Source organism: Wyeomyia smithii, chromosome 1 (genome assembly GCF_029784165.1).
Source record: "Wyeomyia smithii strain HCP4-BCI-WySm-NY-G18 chromosome 1, ASM2978416v1, whole genome shotgun sequence".
Lineage (NCBI taxonomy): Eukaryota > Metazoa > Arthropoda > Insecta > Diptera > Culicidae > Wyeomyia > Wyeomyia smithii.
Window position 1 is genome coordinate 56890813 of NC_073694.1, and position 22671 is coordinate 56913483.

Consider the following 22671-nt stretch of genomic DNA (forward strand, 5'->3'; position numbering starts at 1 on the left):
CTTGGACAATGTCCTGTTCACGGCGTGTATCGTAGAACAGCTTTATTTTAAAAAAATGGGCATCGCCAAAATCTTCACCATTTAAAAACATAGCTTTTTACCTTCCATTTGCGCCTTCCGGAAAATCATCCATCGCGGGCTTTCGAACAACTTTTTTTTTTCATTAAAAACTATTCTGACAGCAAAGCGACTGACTACCGAGAACATAGAATGGTGCTACAAATGAAAATAAAAATGCAAGAACTTTTGAAGTGACGCAGTGAAGGTTGTAAGTTAGTCGGGTGCAACTTTCGCTCATACTAGAAATTTTCCAAACACCCCTAAAATTTGAAATTATGGTCAAAATGCCGGTATTTTGACCTCACTCAGCGCATGAAAATTATTTTTAATTCATTTGTTTTTCAACCGATTTTGAATGTTTCAGCCGTTTTGGAAAAGGGAGAAATAGGAGTTATCAAAATATATACAGATTTATACTAACTTCATTGAAATATGTTGAGTTATTCGAGCGTAAATCTAATGTTTTAAACTTCTCCACGCAAATTTTCATCTTAACTTGAAATTTGTCAGTTATTTTTGTTATAAAAGTACTACAAGTACACTAACAGTTTGAAACTATATTCAATTACGATATAAAACAGAAGCTTTTTTTTGTAAATCGGCTGATAATTCACTGAGTAACATGTTTTTTATGGAAATCAGAGTTTTTGACTTTCATGAAACAATAATATTTGGGCTGTTTATTCCACGGTGCTACAAATGGAAGAAAATGCAACAACTTCTGATGCCAGCTAGTGTAGATTGAAACAAATTATAGATCATTTAAAGTACACTTTATAAAGATGTGTGAAAATTTGTTCTCGAATTAGAAAAAAAAATTATATATATATATATATATATATATATATATATATATATATATATATATATATATATATATATATATATATATATATATATTTTTTTTTTTTTTTTAAATTACTCATTACACGTACACCTAAGTGAAATTTATAGATTTATCTATACATTTTAAAAGCTCTATTTTTCGCCTTTGGGAACATTTATAAATGACGTAGCATTCGAGGGGGGAAGTGGGGTTTGCAGTTTTGTGACGAAATGTGACGGGGGGATGAAGGGGGGGGGGGGGTTAAACTAAGTTACGTAGCAAATATGAAACTGAGAAAACTGCTACGATGGGAGAGAGGGGTCAAAAAAAGCTACGTCATTTATGGATGTTCTTTTGCCAAAACGATCTATATATAAAATATTGATGGAAAAATAACAGAGTTGAAAATAAACCACGGTCCAAAGGCGGAGTTTTGACAATAACTTCAAATTTTATGGGAATTTGAAAAACTTCAAGTTTGGGCGTAAGTAACACACGACTAGAGCTACAATCTACACTTGGTCACTTTAGAAGTACTTGCATTCTTTTCCATTCATAGTACCGTAAAATAAACAGTCCAAATATTATTGTTCGATGAGAGTGAAAAATTCTGATTTTCTTAAGAAACATATAACTCAGCGAAATATCTGCCGATTCACATAGAACAGCTTCTATTTTATTCGTAATTGAATATAGTTTCAAAGTGTTTGTGTACTTGTAGTACTTTTCTTACAAAAATAACTGACAAATTTCAAGTGAAGTTGAAAATTTGCGTGGAGAAGTTTAAAACATTAGATTTACGCTCGAATAACTCACATATATTAATAAAGTTAGTACAAACCTGTATATATTTTAAAAGCTCTATTTTTCCCCTTCCCAAAACGCCTAAAACATTCAAAATCGGTTGGAAAACAAATGAGTTAAAAATACTTTTTATGCGCTGAGGTGAAAAAACCAGCATTTTGACCATAATTTCAAATTTTAGGGGTGTTTAAAAAAAACCTAGTATGAGCGAAAGTTGCACTCGACTTAACCTACAATCTTCACTGCGTCTTTTCGAAAGTTCTTGCATTTTTATTTTCATTTGTAGCACCGTACCATCCTCTCGGTAGTTAAACGCTTTGCTGTCAGAATAGTTTTTGAAGAAAAAAAAAAGTTGTTCGAAAGCCCGCGATAGATGATTTTCCGGAGGGTCCCAAATGAAAGGTAAAAAGCTATATTTTCAATTGGTGAAGATTTTGGCGATGCCCATTTTTTTTTTTAAATAAAGTTGTTCTTTTTACACGCCGTGTGTTAACAGTCCTGTACTTGTCCTTAGTTCCTTTTTGTTCAAACTAAGCAGTTGTTGGTTTGTTTTACGCTTTATTTTATAAAGCGTTTCGACTGGTGTATCCCTACTGAGCATATCCAGTTCTCTTGTATTGTCCGATGCTCTCAGGATCTTAATTCTGCTTTCAGGGCGCTTGATGGCAACCCACATAACGGTTTTAGGCTACAGCATTTTCATTTCGTTCCACTCCGCAGTGACCAGAAACCCAGTATAACCAGACTTAGTTCCTTTCTGTCCATCGGTATCGGAATACTTATTCCTGGACCATTTATATCTGCTTGAGTCGTCTGTGTAGAAGACGACAGAGTCTTGATGGATATTCGGGTCAACTTGTTCTCAATTTTAAAAGGTATTTCGAAGTTTGCAATTGTTTCCATCCAACTTTCGTTACCTGGTATATGTTTGTTCAGCTGAAAATCTTTGAGGATTTCTAGCTGGCCCCTTCCATCTCCATCAGATACTTCTTCATGGCGTGTTAGTTTCAATGCACTTTTTCCGCCTCTAGTTGTACTTCCTGGTGGAGTGGTTACGGATGCAGAATTGCATCTGTGGCTTTCGACGGAGCACTATGCGTTGCTCCAGTAATTGCATTACAAATAAGCCTTTGCAACTTGCCAAGCTTGTTCTGCGTTGACTTTTCTTTAGTTTTAGGCCACCACACTAGCGAGGTATACGTTATTCTTGGCCTTAATATTACCTGCTACAACCAATAAATCATACTTGGCCTTTATCTCCCATTTCTGCCGAAAGCTTTGCTACACGCCCAGAGGGCACTCGTAGCTTGGGGGTATTTGATCTCAATTAAAACCTGCAGTGTAGTCTCACCCAATTTAAGGCTCTTCAAGTTGTACGTTCTTTGCCGAGTGACGAGAATAATGGTTGCTTTAGAAGGGGTAATTGTCTACACCATTTGAGAGTCCACTTTAGAGCTAACTGTATTCTTCCCAATATTGAACTGTCGAGTTTACCCCTCAGAAGAATCACAACATCATCGGTGAATCCGACTACTTCGAAACCTTGTTCAGTCAGGTTTCTAAACAAATACTACCAATGACCACAATAGATGCGTTAAAACTCCACCTTGCGGGCATCCCTTAGTTGTGTTTCTTGTGAGGGCTTTACCCAATACTTCAGTCATCCCACGACTATTCAGCATTGTTGGCTTCCAATTGCGCTTAGCTTTGAGTAATGGGATACATTATCAAAAGCTCCCTCTATATCTAAGAACTTCGCAAGTGCGATTACTTTTGCTTCTATAGATTTCGCTGTCTTGTAATCAGCATGTGTATTGCATCCACTGTTGTAATGTTGCTTCGGTATGCAAACTGATATTTACATGGCAGAAAGCTTTTCAAGTACCTATGTTGATTTGACGTGGTAGTCAATGAGTTTTTCCATAATTTTTAGCATAATGGAGGTTAGACTAATTGGTCTTAAGGCTTCTAGAAGTGTTTTGTCGCGCTTACTAACCTTTGGCATGAAGATCACTCTCGTTTTTCTCCAGTTACTGGGTTAAGTGTTAGTGGCAATAAGTATCTCGGTTATGTATAGAATTATCATTTTTCTACACCGTTGAAGCATTATTGGTAATAATCCATCCAGTCCCGGGGACTTATAGGGCTCAAGGAGTTGATTGGCCATTCCACTTTCGATTCAGTCAAGATTTCGCAGGCTTTTTGATACGCATTTGTCTATGCGATAATCGAACCAGCACATGACGCATTTGAATCCTGAGTTTCTTCTCGTTGAATGGCTCGTGGTCCTGGCAAATATTTTATTAAGTGTTTCAAAGAATCAGCACTAAAAGTACCGGCGTCCTTCCCTGTTCTGCCCATACCATTTGGGTGATCTTTGGACAGGGCTTCGTGTACTCTCAGATCTGCTGTGGTACCTTCAATTTGTTCGAACAATATTCTCTATACCCTCCTGCGTGTTTTCCTTTTTTTTATTATATTTTGTAAGGGACTCTATAAGCATCCCAATTTGAGGTAAACTTGGCTCTGTAAAACAACCTTTCAGTTAACTTCTTTAGCTTTTTGTAGATTATTGTTCCACCAAAGCGCATGTTTGCTAGACACTCCCGTTGGTTGGACAGCTTGGTAATAAAGGGCTATGATTTTATTTGTAAATTTATTTCTGTGATGAATCCTCTAGTTCTTTTATTGTCTGGATTCGGCCTTAAAAGGTCGATTCATCACGAATTATTCTGGCATAAAAAAGTTCCCAATTAACCTTCTTAGACTTTCCTACAAACTTCCATTTGGGGTTATAGTTTCGTTGTTTCTCTCACGGAAACAAGATGTCTAGTATCAGAACTTTAATACGGCGAAGTAATGTTGGGAAAATATACTTTTTCAGAATATTCAACAAAAGGTTGTATCGAATGTCTGTATACCTGTGGAAATGCTCATATGCTATTGCTCATATGCCTACTAAAACGCAATCCGTATTGAGAGTTAATTAGATGAGCGCTTCAAACCACTGTTTTTCTAATCCAGTTTTACTACATGGTTCAGGTTTTTTTCCTCACTGCGACCAGAATCGTTGTAAAATATGCCCGGGTGTCTGCTGTACCCCACAGTTTTTTTTATTAGCAATACCGCTATTAATCTCCCAGCTGGTCTCGAGGTACGATGCTGGTCTAACAAGGCTGTCGTCGTAGGTTCGAGTCTCGGCTCGGGAGAGACTGTAAGTGTCAGTAGGATCGTAGCGCTAGTCCCGCAATTGTCCTGTACACTTAACAGTTGGCTGCGAAGTCTGTGTATAATTAACAGAAGGTCGAGTTCCGAATCGGAATGTAGCACCAAGGCTTTGCTTTTTTTCCGCTGTTTGGAAGTGGCATGCTTATTTTACCCTTCTTTTTACACGCTTAGTGCTCTCATATGCCAAGCCTCGTTCCTCATGCCAAATATAATTCTCTGGAAAAGTTTCGTTGAGCGTTTTTCTGGCCAGTTTTATGATAAGAGAGATTCTCTTTTCGTTAAGAGGAAGTCACATCGAGGTTTTATAGAATTTCAGCGTAAAGGAACGGTAAGTGGTTCGGGAGCTTGAGAATAAACCCATGCCAAACTCCTTTTTGACATCAAGCGGCCTAATTCTACCAAGATTCGGACCCACGACCATTCGCTTGACAATTTTGTTCCGAGGTTTCGCTTTCCATAGCGTTCCTGTCCAAATTTTTTGATATGCCGCAAGCTAGGTCTCGGAACCATTCTCAGAACCGATTTCCGGAACTCGGCCAGTAGTGGGCAATACACGCCAAGTGGCCAAACACCGATCGCCGATAATGTTGTTTTGCAAAAACTTGAAGTTTGATATATCGCAAGCAAAGTTTCGCTACCATTTTGAATCTAGCCTGTTTCTCTGAAAGGGTACTTACCGCACGGTTCCCCTCAATAAATCCGGAAGAACGGAAAATTTCGAAATGTCCCAAAAACTCTAATAAATTTGTGATCTTTTGGAAAAGGTTCAATCAAAATCGGTTCAGATATTGCGGAATGGCAGGTAAAAGAATTTTAATGTATTGGAACATTGCTCAGCCTGTTCATTTGCCCTTTCAAAAACTTTTAAAGCAAGAGGCCCGTGGAACCCAATGCAGTTTGACAGAGTTCATATGGCACAACTTTTGCAGTGAAAAAAGCTTTAGGCCCAACTCCCTTTCAAGCGTTGGGATAATAACCAGAACGCACTGACCACGCTTCGCTCATTGCACCGTCTAGATACGCGTTTCAGCTGAGATTCGCTCATCGCAAGAGTAGACTAGAAGAACAGGTCGTGTTATCGAAAGTACCTGCAATATCCAGCAAACAGAATAACGCAATTTCTTTCAGTGAAAAAGTTGTTTCAATTTTAGTTACCAGCAATTTTAGTATGGAGCGCTGTATCTATTGAACTACCTGTTTGATATGCAAATTGTAATTTGAAGGGGGGGGGGGGGTAATCCATGCATGTATGTTTTTTCTTTAGCATGATAAAGGACAAGATAATTAATCTAAAAGATTTGGAGTTACTCCATTTAGACAAAATATAGTAGAATCTTGCACACAAGATATAGTTAGAACATGCCTTGAAAATCTTCCCTAATAATGGTTTCAGTATTGCCTCAACCTTTTTTAAGCATCACTGGAAATAACCCATCAACACCTGCTGACTCGTAAACCAATTCTGTCTAGCTATAAATCTATAGAAGCACTGGCATCTGACAGCTCTACACCAGAACCTCGCGCCTGACGTTTGCTTGATTCTATACTCAAAATCTGGGCATCCAACTACCACGAGACAGACTCGAATATTTAGCCCCACTTTCTCACGAATGTAATAGTATTTCAACTTTACCACAAAAAAGGCTATATAGAAAGCAGAACACGTGTTGAAGATATGGAGCAACCCGTACAACCAACAACATTAGCTAATGGGCATGCCAAGAAAACAGCGAAATTTGTGATCGAAAATCGACAACTTATAATTAGAGACCCTGAGTAACTGAGTAAAAAGCATAAGTTTTTTTGGGATGCAATTGAGCTTTCGTTTCAACCATTTAGAGTATTTAGAATTGGATTCTAACTTCAAGGATGCCATTTGCATACCAAGATATCGCTAAGCCGTGTTTTTATATTGAACGACAAAACTTATTGAACAACCAAAGAAATTAAAAATTTACATAAGCTCCCAACAAAAAAAAATGGCAAGGTTGTGTTTCTCCAATGATCCAATGGAAATAAATCGCAAGCTCGTTACTATCAAGACATCACACTAAACTAACATTTTGTGCTTTGGGTCGATTACCTTGATAACCCATGACTTATTATATTGATTGAATTTTTCGAAAAAGCTTGAACTCAGTCACTGGATTTTACAACTATTTTTGTATAACTGAAGGGCATTTGATACAAATACCGTGGTAGAAGAAATCTCGCTCGCAATCATTAAAACATATTTCAAGTTTATTACTACTTTATTTATTAAACACTATTCTTATAGAAGATTGCAAGCCCTAGAGAAAACCCAAAAGGTGATGTCAAACAAAACTTAGAGAAATACCCGCACACCGTCCGTTACATCGGTTACAGCAGCCGAACCCACGCAATCTGACAACTCTACAATCGATCCTATAAAAAAGCCGAAATCGCTTCAATGGACTCCACCATGCAGTTTCCGTACCCGCAACGGCAAGGCCCCGGCCCTTTCCCAAATCTGCTGCGGGCCATTTGGCACGCACACCAGCACGCTATCGATTGCCGTGGGACCGCGAAAAGCAGCAGCAGCAACAACGCAGATCGATCACTGTGCGCCCAGCCATCGTCTGTGGCCGACGACGGCCGTGGTCAGTTATAGGGAGGAGAAGTGAAGCAGGAAAAAAGTTGCGCCTATTGAGGTCATACCGCCTAGTTTTTGGAGTTTGATTTTTCTCCTCTCTTGACGCGCTTCCTCACTCCATCCTTCCTATCACATTGCTTATCCCCCACCCTGTTCGCTGACCCCAGCGCGAACCTGCCCGCTAGGTTTCGGTGTGGCCGACCGCGAGCTGAGATGCCTCTATTCATGAAGCGCCTAGATACAGCGCGGAAAACGCAGCGCAGCGCAGCGAGTTCGGCCAACAACAGCGACGCAACGATAAGCATCCGAACGAGAAAAGAAACGGACGGAACCAGTTTCTTTTTCGGGTGCTGGCTGACTGGCCCGCTACTACTGGCGGGCGAAAAGTGTTGTATTTTTTTCCGTGGGGATCGGATGACCGCAACCTAGTTAAAGTTGTGAGCTCGATATCCATGAAAACTTTTTTTGTTTCTTTTTCTTCTACTACCGCCTTCACCATCGATGGACGGATCTTGCACCTTCGGTAGTAACGTGCCGAACATTTTTTATGCGACAGGCGTTAGATATCTCTGTCCATCGATTATGCTCAAGGACAACGTCAGCCAATCAGAAGAGACCAACGCTTGTGTGACCAAGAGCTGACTGACTGACAACGACGGCGACGCGACACCGAAAGTAGACAAAATAACTTGAAATTTTAATCTAACGTATAAATTAAACATTAGCTTGTTAGAAACCGCACCTAGCACGTGTGTGGATCACCCTAGATGGCAGGTTGATCGGTGTTGGTAACTTTAGCCAGCACTTTCGGTGGTGACATTGAAAGTAAACAAAAAAATGCGATATTGAAATTTTTATATTATTAAAATGCTCAACAATGGCTAGACTGAATCGATTGCACACATCAAACTCAATGATTGTAGTTTTTCGTGTTTAGGAAGTATGATAAAACTCTAGACCAGCCTTGCTGTCAGCGGTGGCTTCATCGCCATTCACCATCATATTTACCACTGCCGTTATGCGCGAATAGCAAACATCCGCTACACAAGATACAGGTGACTCTCCGGTGTCTGATAGCTCCGTGAAATCACACACCGAAAAGAGATGACATCACCTGATAACGAAAAAAAAAAACTACAGTGGCCTGTCCCCGGCTGCGACAGGAGGGTCAAGGTTTTCACCTATGGAGCGCAAAAGTGAAATCCGATTATGCGAATCAATCGGAATTTTCAAACGATAAATTTTTCATTCTTTGCTTTTCTAATTTATCACTTCAATTAGTGTAAATGCTTGACACAGGGTCATCCGTCGTCTGGTCGGACGGAGCCAACAAGGTATCCCCATCGGCAACGATTTCCGGAGGGGTAAAATTCGGCCTTAAGCCAAGTAGTTTCCAAGTTTGAATTAAACGAGCAACGATTGTCGTCAATATATGTGTCACATGTATTTTTTTATACATGTGTGCTTTTTTAGTTTCAAAACTGAATTTTCCAAAAGATAACAAAAGTAAGCTTCAGGTTCTTTTTACAGTACACAGCTTAAAATCGCTCGTATCTTACGTAATAGGTTAAAATAAATCAATTGTTCAATTAAATCAAAATCCCAGTATTTTTTTTTAATTCAAAATTATTTATAAACCTTTTTTCCAAATAGAAAAATTATTTGAAAAAAAGTTGTTCAACAGCATATTGTCATTTTTTTATAGTTATGTGATTACTAAAGTTGTCACACTGATTTTTTTATTTCAACACAAGAAAATAGGAAACTCAATTTCTTGAATAAGGCCAAATCTAGACGAGAAAAAGTAAATCACCATATTATTAATTATTATGTTTCAAATTTACATAATCATAAACAGAAATTTTTTAACAAACTAAAAAAAATTTTAAATTTACAAGTAAAAGCTCAGAACGGCATGCATACCATTCAGATAACAGTTTCCTAACCGCGACATCAACCTCATAGTCATCATGCTCCGAAAAAATCATTAATAATTGTTATTGTTTTGAAAGTAAAATAATTATTTACATTTTAGGAAACAAAATTCCAAGCAGCTGCAATACGCCTAGAAAATACGAGGTAAATTTGAATCGATTTTATTATTCCATTTCTGCACAGCGAGAAACATGCCAACTTGAGTTTCTCTTGATTTTTGTCTGCCGCATTTTTATGATTTTTGTTCTGTCACGCAACAAAAAAAAATTTTTGGAACAATGAATTTACTTATAATTTTTTCCCATGTACTTTCAACATTTATCGAAATTAGTTTTCGCTACTAGCAAATGATTTTGACGCAGTTATCAAAGGCCAAACAATTTCATAAGCTGCGCAAGAAATTTTATTCTGCACCGTTAATTCTAGTCGTAGTTCTAAAGTCGAAACAGTTATCACACCTTTCTGCAGGTTAGTCCACGAATTCGACTTCGTATCACTACATAATGAAATCTCAAACTGCCTGCTGATGAACAGCTGAAATCCGCATTTATCGCACCGCGTTCAGCTCCGCCTATTAGAATTTCATTGCTAATATATCAGTTTTGACAGTTTTGAAGCGTTTCGTATTTGCTGATTGGATGTGTCCATTCCGAATTCTGATCGCAACTGTGTATGGTATAGCACAGGTGTGTTCAGAATGCCGAATGAGAATCCTGATCGGAATCAGTTTGCTACCCTGCGTTCACATCCAACTGAGTGGCAAAACACATGTTCAATCACAATAGCGATCAGATTGCGATTACTCCCGATTGTTCTCTGAAGCTGAATTGTTTTATGAAAAAAAAAATTAACACGTTAAGATTGTATATGAACGCAAAGTTAAGGATTCATCTGCTGTCAAAAATCAAAAATGAATTGCAGAATATTGTTGGAAAAAACAACTTCAGCAACGTTTGCAATCGCTCTCAAATCTCGAATCTGCTAGATACAGATTCGATTCGATATCCTCTTGCACAAAGCATCCGTCCGTGTCAGCGGCTCAGTCAGATCTAGTTAGCCTATACACCAGAGAGACGGCGAGACACTCACCGTTAAGGCAACTGTCAACATCAAAACGGGCGATCTGTATAATTTTGCATTGCCGTTATCCGTTTTGATGTTGACAGTTGCCTTAACGGTGAGTGTCTTGTCATTTCTCTAATATATAGGTTCCCTAGTCAGATCGGTCGATCAGTCAGTCAATCGCACGTTCCAAATACTGAGAGGCAAATTGAGTACACTCTATACTGGATGGACTGGACACAGTTGAAACCGGGAGAACATCGAGAACGGCGGAGAGCCAAGCTGTGTTGTTGTTCAGTTCAGGAACACCGTTAATGCCTCCTTTATACGACGAAGGCAAACCATTCCGCGTAATTGTGTGTAGAGTTTAGCAGCAGGCTTCGAGAGAATATTCTCTCACTACATTTCTTCAAGTGAAAACAACCAGCATGCATGACGCTTTCCTTCTCCCTTTATTTCACCGGGCACTTTTGACAGTTCTCCCAGTCAGCTGTTTGTCAAATTCAGCTGTTCGTGAAAGGGAGGAACGTTCTTCATCTCCTGCTCTACCAAGAACCATGGTGAGAAGTGGGTGGTAAATAAATCCCAACCCAACCGAAAGCCATCGCGATTCAGCTCACCCCCATTCGTCTTTGTTTACGAAAAAACTATTGACTTTTGCGTAATGGCACATCGCTTGGTTATCGGTGTCAAATTTCTTTTGGCTTGGCTAGGTGGTCTATTTGATTCGGTTCGTTGGTTGGCAGGTTCGCTTGCTCGTCGCTGGCTTGTTTGGGGTTGCTTGCTGGTGAACGACACGGTCTACACACACTTACACGACGACAAAGCCCGGGCATATATACGAATGCATGTTTTCTGTTTTCTCGTTTGCCCATTTATTAATTTTCAATGAAAGTTGATTAAACAAGTTATTCGCCGCTGCGCCTGTGTCTTTCGTTTTCTTCGACGCTTTTTTTTCAGAGGCTCTTTTCGTTTCGTTCGTTTCTCTTTTTTCGAAGCAAATCACATATACACTTTTATTACGTCGACTTTCTAAGTTAGTTTTTACTACTTCTTCGATTTTCGTAATGATTTTTCAATCATCGCAACGGTATGCAGAGTGATTCCCTCGTTTTGCGCATAGCTATAACGGCTGCCCCCAAAAATCCGATCATGCAAAAATCTGTTTTTTTTTTTTTGCAACCACAGCCGCATACCACGATTCTTCGCATTCCAAATACTGATGTTTCTTTGGTTTCGTTGTCATTTTGCTGTATCCGCAAAAGGTCGCGGTGGCGCGCAAGGTGTTGAAATCTACCAATGTCATTCACTCCTTTGCGCCTTCGATGAAAGTTGACGCATCGGCCGTCGTCAGCGTTCGGGCTCAGTAATTGCGAAAATGACGAAAAAGTATCGTGAGTGAGAGCGAGAAAATTATGTAATCCCTCGAAAGTGTAAGCTTCACTATCTTTGGAAAATTTCTCTTTTCTGATCTTCGGGCACCAAACCGCGCACAAACACGCACACACACAACAACGACGCACTGATCATCGATATACCGTTGTGTTTGCTGATTGATGAACGTAAGGCTAACTACTAAGTAGACCTGGGTCTGGCCATGCACACTAGGCAAGAGAGGTGATCACTTACCTGATTCTTCTTGAAGAGATTGCGTACCAAGGATGAACTGTAAAAATTGCGAACACTTCCAACACCTATTCCACACGGTCCGTACTTGAGGGCCTCCACACCAATAGCACCACCGGATGTAAACAACGGATAAACGACACCGGAAAAGACCGAGCTTCTCTTCGCAACACGATTCATAACCGGACTTACACTGCCACTGTTTCCGCTGCCATTGCTGCTGCTGGATCCAGCACCAGTTCCGGATTTTTCAGAAACACTGTCACCGTTAGTGACAGCGCTGGCAGTGGTCACTAGCTGATTTTTGCCAACAACAAACTGACACAGTTTTTCCTGCACAACGCGGGCGCAGACCCGATTCGACGAACTTAAACACGCCATAGTCAAAAGAATTGTGAGCCGATCGGTCGGCAGCATTACGCTAGAAACCCCCGAAACGTTGGGGATCTTGAAGATTCGGAGGCGCTTAACCACCACCAGATTATCACTGGACTTCGCGAGATCTTTCGCCAGTCCAAACGCATGCCGAGAGAGCGCGAGAGAATATGGGAGAGTACACTGCATGTCTGTCGAGGTGAGATTTCACAAAGTTTTAACTCTCGCGATCCCGTATACAGTGGTCGTCTGTACTGCTCACACTACACGATGGTTTTTCTGATGGAGAACACTGAAACAAAATGATATCTGTATATTTATTGCACGCTCTTCAAGAACCGATTCCAAAAATATTACTTTTTGTCAAATTATAAACAACATGGATCACATACATGTTGACCTAATTCTGGGTTCGCTATTTATTTCAACGCTTTGTGATCTAAAGAGGTCACGACTCAAAGACTATCAAAACTTAAACTAGCTTACGTAACCTTCCCTAGTTTAACCTTGAGCATTATCTGCTTTCATGGCTTGTACTTTCTTCAGTACACTTTAATAATTAAATTTAATAATTCTTTTTATTACTTTTTCTACTGTCTCAGTATATCGTGGTAATCCCAAAGTCACATTAAAGTCAGGGTTGCAAAGCAGTGATGTGATAAATTTTCAGTTGAAACAGCGCAAGACAGCTCAACAACATTGAATGCAATTTATATAGTTGTTTACCAAATGCATCTAACATATATTATATGTAGCATGCGGAAACGAGCTGTCATCCTTATTTGACAGCGCTGACAACAATTCTCATTTCAGCAAAGTGAACTAAAAAGTGAAAAGAAAAAACACGCAAAAAAAAATAATTTTATCCAGAAGACAATATCAACCAAAACACTTTATCCCGAAAACGAAAATTATATCAAGTTGTCTTACCCGGAAATTAAGGCCGTTGAATAAACTCGGCAGAATAATCGCTAATAAAAAAGCGTCAGTGATGCAATCATGCAGGTAATAAGAAGAGTTGTTAAGAATATTTCACCTACCCCGGCTATCTTCATGCTTATAGGCTCTGTGGAGTGAGAACGATTATTTTTCAAGGGAGCACGAGAAAAGTTACTCTAACATTTTTTTACAATTGAGTAGGCAAAATACTATACTGGTTGAGAACTATTTTAATCAGAATTTATTACTAAAACAAGAGAGAGGAAGGAAAAATTACCTATTTGTGCTTCTAGTGGGTATTATTTCCTTTGAAAGAAGAACAACTAAGATCTACGTTTATCGATGGTTAAAAACTAGACTATATTCGTTGATTTTTAGCGGTAAAGGAGAAAGAAACAAAGAGATATGCCGCTTTGAAATTGATAGTTGCGGAACTTGCTCTTACAAGAATTGTTTTATATTATTTTTAAAGGACAATCTGTTAGTTATTTGTTGAAGGACTCTTGGTAAGTTATTGTATTTTGGTGGTCCTATGAAAAAATTCGTCTTTTACCGAAATTTGAATGCGCATGGGATCTTGAGAGATGACTAATTTGCCTGGTATTGTGAATCCGACACGGCACGTTGAAATTGATATTATCAGAATGACGAAAAAGTTTTCAAAATCAGATTTCCTGATTTTTCCTGATATTCCCTGATATTCCCTGAAATACAACATTATTTCCCTGATATTTTTTAGCATTCCGCACAAAAAAGTGCAGCGTAGATGAACGCAACTTTTTATGCTAAAAAAATCAGTTATTGATTATTAGCAATGTTTAATATCGAATCGGGTATCGGTAAAATTTGTTGACTGATTATTTTTTAGTTTTCCCTGATATTCCCTGATTCCCATGATGGGAAAATGTTTTCGCCACCCTCAATGACATTCCATGACTTTCCAAGTTTTCGCCACCCTGTATTATGCAACTGCTGTGGATTGTGTAAGCAGTCATAAATCAGAACCAAAGTTTGTTCTTCACATAGCCCGAGGATTGGTAGTATTTTATGTGAAAAGTCAGTGTACAATCACATACATAAGACATAGGGGAATTGTGGGTAAAATGAACAGGGATGGTAAAATAAACACTTGTTTAAATCTCGACTAATACGCTGAAAAATAGTACAAACTTTTTTGGCACCTTATCTTAGAAGCATTAGAAGCTATTTGAGACAAAGTATGCGACATGAAACAGTCGAACTGTCAAAATAATAAACAAAAACAAAAGACACGCGGATTTCGCGTTTTTTGCGGATTTTGCGTTTTTTTGCGGTTTTGGCGCGTTTTTACTACTCTATGGCGCGGATTTTGCGGAAAGCCTTGCAACCTTGCTTTTAATTACCCAAAAATCAGGATATCGACTGATGGGCTGGCAGCACTCTTTCAGAGTTCTATGAAATATGGTGGGTGTGTAGTAGGTGGCACCCTACTATCACGTGTATGAGAAAAAAGTAATCAAAAAATTTAGGAAAAAAACCCTATACAAAATGTTTACCTGCCCGAAAAACACCCTGTGCGAAATTTCAGGTCAATTGGATTCAAAATGGGGTGGCGCAAAACGAAGTTAGACCTTGAGAAATCCGAAAAATCATAAAAATCATGATTATTTTCATACACTATCAGATCTCGACGTTTCATGCATTTATAAGCTATCTGACACCAAAATTTTTTCGAAAACCGAAATTTCATGCAGCCAACCCCTCTTGGGCTCCGATTTTTCACTAGGTGTTTTTTCGGGTAGGTGAAAATTTTGTATATGGTTTCTTAAAATTACCATTTTGGTTGGCATCCTATTTTTTAATACTATTTTTTTTTTTTAAATTATCTAGACTTACATTCAAAGAGGACTGAAGTTTTTTTTTTGTAAATCGATATATCTGAATAATGACAAAAGAAAAAAGTCGTCAAAAAATGACTTTGAGAAAGATGTCTGAATTTCCATAAAAAAATATTGAGAAAAATCTAGAGAAAAATAAATAATTGAGATACACTACAAAAACAAAATTTTATCGACACCGTTATGTGCTCGACAATAAAACACCCTTTGAGGTCCCACTCTTAAGAAAAAAAAAAGTTTTTCTAACAAAAACTTCTCTGTTTGAAAATCTCAAATTTGTTCAAAATGCAAATATCCAATATTGTTGATGTTTTATTTTTTCTTAATTTCGAACTGTTTGTTTAGGTAAAAAAGTAAACAAAGCTACCAACGCAAAGCAAAGCACAAAGCCTTGGTACTACAATCCGATTCGGAACTTGACCTTCTGTGTATTATACACAGACTTCGCAGCCGACTGTTAAGTGTACAGGACAATTGCGGGGCTAGCGTTACGATCCTACTGATATTAACAGTCTTTCCCGTGCCGAGACTCGAGCCTACGACAACTGGCTTGTTAGGCCAGCATCGTACCTTGAGCAGTGATGGAAACGAAACGAATATGATGCAATCGTCGTTTATTCATCATATGTGCACTTCACGATGTGTACAAGCCGGGACTAAACTCGAATCCTCTCAACCCATAATGAAATGATGATAGGGTGCATAGGTTTCTGGGAGAAAACAAACACATGACTAGACTACATCAGCTCTGAGCAGCGATTCGATCGTTGCGTTTGTCTCTCCATAGGCCGGTAGTTACGGGAATAAAGGATAGCAACAGGAGAAAATCATGTCGCCTGAACAGCAGCAGAGGTGTGGTGCGGTGAGTGGGAATGTGTGGGGGAAGGAACTACTTCGGTAGCGGTTGAGTTTAAGCGAGAGTAGGAGAGCATACACTGTCATTTTCTTTCTTTTTCTGACAAAAAATCATATTCATGAGTCAAAAGAATAAGGATATAACAAGTTCTGATCGCTCTCTATAACAGAGACGAATAACTTCATATACCGAGTTGTGCACATTGAGAACCACGTATTGTGGTGTACATTAATGAATAGAAATATATCGTAAAGAGGAAAGCAAGAATAGTGCACCAGCACCGATACTTTGTTTTTCGCATACTGACGACGATGTCAACGCATCCTAGGCTTGTTTTATATGTATTCATTAATCGCTAGAGGTGATTTTTTTCCTTCGCTGACCTTGAGACGCCTACTTAGCAGTTGCATCAAATCGTCGTTTGAAGCTTTGTTTACAAAAATGTTTACGTACAAATCAGGGTGGCCACTCTACCGGGAAAAGCGGGAGAAAGACGGGAATTTCAAATCACCGGAAAAAAGACAGGAAAAGCGAGAAATTGGGCTTCACATCAGGAAAATCATCCTCCTGTATGTCTTCTACTAATGTTGCCAATGAACGAGTTGTAGCAAACTAATTCCTAGATCTGGAAAATATATACATTGGATTAAAAAAGAGAATTATTTATTTTTTAATTATTATTCTTTTTTTTTTCCAAATTATAACGATCTGAAATTGATGTCATTGAAAACCTATTTTGGCAATACAATTTTTTGATATATCTTAGAATTTTCAAGACGATTTCGTTAGGATGTGTTGTATACTGTTTTAGAAAAGGAGCTCAAATTTATCGAATTCCTTAAAAACTGTCAAGCTTTCGTTTAGAAATGTATTAAAATTGCTTTTTACGCAGTTTTTGGCTTGGCTTTTCACGTCTTTTTTTAATGAGAATTTCGGAATTTCGTGGTTTATCATGCGGATTTCCCAGAAAAGTCGCGTTTTACACCGATTGTTTCAAATAATATTCTTTTCAAATTGCTTATGCAGAGTGTCGGTTGAATTAATTTTACGGATTTTAGAGAATTTCTCAAACATTCAATTGGTCCCAGAATCGAAACTTTTCAAAAAAAAAAAATGTTTCGAGATGACAGATCTCAACGTTTTATAAATTTCCAACACATTTAGGAGTACTGGTGGTAAGCCCGGCCCCCTAAGGAAAATGGTTCTTTAGTAGCACTTGATGGCGAATATTGTTATCTTTCTTTCACAGATTCATTACCCAGATTGTTTTCCACAAGATATGAAGGTTTTCAGTATTTTCAAACTGTTATTTTACATGGAATAGTGAAGTTTTGAAACTAAGATAAAAACGACGTTTAGCAATCAGTGCGGGTGAAACCGGCACCCCTTAGGGGTAACACCGGCACCTAAGTTTGTTCATGAATTAACTCGAATTAACTGAACCAATTTGAATTCGGAAACCGCCGAATGAGAGATTTTACATTTCTGTATGTTACTGTTGAATTTGGTTGTTGTCGGTTAGCTGGTTCTGGGCAGATTGCCGGAACAAGCTCCGGTGAACATTATGTATAAACAATGAAAGAATTTGATACTCGGCAAGCCTATCATGTGGCACTTTAAATCATATTATTAACTGGTTTCATTGAAGCCAGGATCACAATGACCATATCGGAGCATATTTCAAATACCACCGGGAAAGCCGTCAGTTTTGTGACTAGATTCAGCACATTTGGCGCCCTTGGAATCATTCATAAATCACAGAAGAGCTTGAGTGCATGGTTCTAAGTCGATTAGTTAATTTATTTATCAGCTAGACATCGGTAATAGATGAGAAATATGTGTCAGCAACATCCAACTAGCCTCAGACCATGTCGGGCTTACCCCACTCACTGGGTGACGATGTTACCCCGACAGCACACATTTTTTAAAAAAGAGTATTTCTACAAATTTATCGCTTCAATTTACCTCAGATCGAATTCCTGCGATTGCTTACAATACAGGCAATAAATTGTAGAACAACGAAAAATTATATTAGTCTTTTCAAATGAATAAAAGCTTAAGTTCCAATTACGAAAAATTACATCCTTTCTCGCATCAGCTGCAGTAGCGTATGTTTTGTCTATTATTTTGACGTTTGACGTTTCACGGTGGCTTCGATGTGTCCTAAAATGTCTAAAATATTAAATACCAACACTTCACATATTCCAAAACACAGTTAATTAGCGTTTTCTAGTAAAATCCTAGGGGAGACGATCTTACCCTCAGTGCCGGGCTTACCCCCAGTACCCCTACCATAAAAAAATAATTTTAACAGTTCCATGTGAATTTTTTCATTGGTCACTTTGAGGCTTTTCTTCCCGATCGATGTTCGCTTGAGAACAAATTTTGCATGAGAAGACAAAACTTTTAAGCTATAATTTAAAACGATCGATGTTTAATTTTTTTCCATACATTCCATTGGCATTCAAGAGCAGTTTGACAGAGAGTAAAAGCAGAAGGAAGATTGTCAACGATTTTTAGATAAAAAGGACGCAAATTGTGCAGGTTTCCATGAAGCTACTCGCTAAAGTCGATAAACAGTTAAAGGAAGAAAAATTTTTGAAGGAGAAATATTTTTCATAGTTTTAATAACACTATTCTCGCCAGGATATATATAAACATGAAAAATTGATGTTTTTCACAGATTTTTTAAAAATAAAGCACCGAGAAAATTTAAAACCTATCATCAGGAAAACCGGGAAAAAAGCGGGAAATCAAAAATTGATTTTGAGTGGTCACCCTGCATTAAAAAACTTTTAATTGAGACTATTCCATGTTTCTACAGAGGATGTTGTTCAGACTTTCCGAAAACATCTTTAATGACATTCAACTTATGTTTGAATGTTAGACCTGAATTCGAGATGAGGGATTTTTCTACTTTTTCGATTGTTTCTACTTTTTCGAGTTTGGCGCTATACGTGAGTTACATATACTTAATCGTATTAATAACCCTTTTTCTAGCTAAAACTTATTTCGTCCTTTTGAATTATTTTCAACAAGATTTTTTGCAAATTTCAGTAAAACTTGCTATCATTTGCAGCTCACGAAGATTATTAATTACTTATTGAATGTTCCGAAAATATACGGGTTTAAATGGTTATCCATCACTTTCCAAATCTCGTCAATCAATTCTCACTTTTTATTATGTGAAGAAAAAAAAATCTCACTTTTTAGGTCTAACTTATGTCTCACAGGAATTTTACTCGTCATAATCATACTCTTTTCAACGAGAGAATTTGTATATAAGAATTTTCAAACAACATTTTTGGTCAGCATCATTCCTTAACATGGCCGCAGTAAGTCAACTGTCCTGCGTTTGAAGCTAAAGACAAACAAGTTGTACATATCAGCATGACATTTTAAAGATGGTATTGATTTTACCATGTTGAATCATAAGTTTTTATTAGTTTTCACGGCGCGGATCCAAAAATCCGTGGCGCGGATTTTGCGGATTCAAAATTAAGGTTTCTGTAACAACCCTGCACGAGTAAAAATCGTGGTGGTAATGTAATTTTTGGCCTACATAAAACTAAGTTTTTTTATGTAAATTAGTTTATACAACGGATTTTCTGTTAATATCTGTACTCAGACTACTAGCCAGCAGAAATCATCAAAGGTTAGTAATTATTCGAGTGATTTTCTCGATATATACTGTGCGGGTAAATGAACAGCCAATAGAGATGGTGAAAAAACTGTGTTAATTTCCATTTAAAATTCTAGATGCTTCGTGTTTATGTATATCAAAAAATGTAAAGGTAAACTCAGACCAATAAACAGATGACCGCGGCTAAACGTGCCGTTGTATGCGAAATGTCTGTAAAACAAACTCCCACCATTTCCAAGTACCTTGCGGATACGGTCATATATTGTTTTTAATTTCACGACAAACGGTGAAAACTAAACTGTTGGTGCATAAATGTGTCACGTGTTATGCAACAACATTTTACTATCTGTAATGCGATAATTAACTTTCACGCCCAAGGTGTTCATTTTACCACCTCCCTATGTTCATTTTACCCACACGTGTCCATTTTACCCCCAAAAACTGCTTTTAAAAAAGCTCATGAAAACTTCGAAAAATACTATATTTGAGTTGTTTTTTTTTGTTTTGTATAAACCATTAGTGGCTCAGGTAACGTGCGCGATCGACTCATGGTTTTAGTGTTAAATTGTGGAGAAAATTGAGAAATGGCTTAGGGTGTCCATTTTATCACCCCTTCCCCTACGTAACACTATCGTTTTTTTTTTCTGGTACACGTTGCCCCATAGTATTCCGTTCCCCGTCCTTTCCAACTGCTCGACAAATAATGAACAAAATGAATTTTCGAGAAAAAGCCGATTTCGAGTGGAAAGGAGACAAATGCAGGGCTGCGCAGGTACACTGCCTGAACAAACTACTCAATCTGTGATTTTATTCAGAGGGTGGTACTATTCGAGTAGTTCATTTTGTACCATCTTTTTTGTAAGATTTCTTCCTGAGTGTTACGTATATCTTATGTATGCGGTACAATTGTACTAAAAGGTATAAGAAAGGTAATTTACAAATGATTTTAAGAGGTTTCAGTTTTTCTAATTTAGACCTAGGGGCACTACCCCATTCAACGATTTAATGTCTCAGATGAGTATGTACGTATACACAGCAAAATAGTAACATAGCCTTCCGGGGAAGAAAATAACCGACGCGTCGAAAATTTCCACACATGGAAGAGATTTTACTAATATTTTGTTTATGTAGCAATCCCGAAATAAATTGAAGTCGAGGTGGATTCCGAAATTTTGTAGGACTCAACTTTTTCAATCATGTCATTATTGATAGCTAATGTTGGTACTTGAGGAAGAGTTCTCCTTGGTGACCGAAAAATCATACATTTAGTTTTCTGCAAGTTTAAACACAAGATATTATTAGAGAAGTAATCCATTAGCAGTTGTAAATTTTGCTTCATGTTTGTAATTACATTATTTATATTGACATGAGGGTAAAAAATAGTATTGGGAGTAAATAATCAGGAAGTCTCCGCCAGGTTGATTTTACTGAAATCGTTGGTGTAGAGAAGAAAAAGTAAAGGGCCATTGTTGATCCTCTGTGGGACTTCAGTACCTATACCTCTACTGAAGCTTGTTACTCCAACATGAGTAACATACTGAGTTCGACTACTCAAGTAGCTATTCAGTAGCAAGTAGCAGCAAGCAATGGTGCTGTTTACAGTTCCCCTAATACCATATCGACATTCTTTCAATAATATTTCGTAGTTGAGTGTCGAAGCTTTTTTGAGATCAAAGAATAACGCTCCCACCACTTTTTGCATCAGTTTCTTCCAGTATCATATCAACAAGCTCGGCTACCGCCATTGTCTTGCTACTTCCGTTTCGAAAGCCGTATTGCAAGTGATAAAAAATATCATGTTTGTTCAGGAAACTAACCAAGCGGTTCATTAGTAACTTCTACAATATTTAGTAAAATTCTGATAACAAGTGGGTATTCCTCTAAATTATATTGAAAGTTCAAAAAAGGTTATAATAATACCAAATGGAAAAACCACCCAAATGAATCAGGTTAAAGACACGCGTATATCAAAAAAAAATCTAGCAAGTTATTTAATTTTAAATTAGCCCATTAGATTGCAGATGAATCAAGTTTAACTAATGTTCAACATTAGCATAGAAAAACAACCACGATTTCACATAATTATAAGACATCATTTTGTTTCAGTGCATTGTAGTCAACCGTCTCTTTCTTATCACACACCTGTGTTGAAGTGTGAATAGAGCATTTCAGAGTAGTTGCATCAGCCTGCTCTGCTTCGATCTCTCTCTTTCTCTCTCGTTCGATAAAAAAAACCATCGCAACAACTCCGCGAACTTTCCTCAACCGGAGAGCGAACGAGCGAGAAAGTCATTACCTTCGGATCAGGTTTTCCTATATGTTGACCACACACGGGACGGATTCGTGCCAGAAATTCCACTCTACTTTACTTGCAAACCGATCGATCGGTGGGAACGATGAAAATCTTCACTCACACTTCTCCAATTCACGACAAAACGGCCAGCGGAGTTAATACACTTCGCGAGACTTTCGGTACGATTCGCTGTGGGTCACCCCGCGATGAAATCCGGTGATTGCGAAACACTTCTCTCTTATTCCATTCAGCACCGGACTCAACACATCGCGGCGGAGCGAATTTGATTGAGCGATTGCAGCGCTGCAGTACGAGAGTACAGTTTTGGCAGCGATCTCTTTCGCAAACCTTTGATTATGTATTTCGCTTATCCACTCTAATCGACGGCAGCTGTCTACTCGGTAGAAGAAAAAATAAACGACAGCATCTAGAAAAAAGAGGAAAAAAGTTGCGCACGTGATATTGACGTTTCTCGGCGTCAATCGAGAAAACAAAAGCAACTTGAGAGAAGGTATGCAACGAGAATGCACGGA

The 22671-nt window shown here is 38.2% G+C and overlaps 1 protein-coding gene across 4 annotated transcripts in view; it reads right to left on the reverse strand.

Moving 5' to 3' along the window:
• LOC129718433 (all trans-polyprenyl-diphosphate synthase PDSS1) overlaps positions 1-22447 on the reverse strand; it is a 245333-nt gene extending 222886 nt beyond the window's left edge. Inside the window, exons 1-2 of one of the 4 annotated variants that reach the window (XM_055669220.1) lie at positions 22142-22447; positions 12159-12822 (exon numbers count right to left, since the gene is read on the reverse strand). In XM_055669220.1, coding sequence (XP_055525195.1) covers positions 12159-12719 — 561 coding nt within the window. In that variant the 5' untranslated portion in view covers positions 12720-12822; positions 22142-22447. The remainder of the gene's footprint in view (positions 1-12158; positions 12823-22141) is intronic. The other 3 variants (XM_055669219.1, XM_055669217.1, XM_055669216.1) reach the window with 3 other exon arrangements.
• Between the last annotated feature and the right edge of the window lie 224 nt (positions 22448-22671).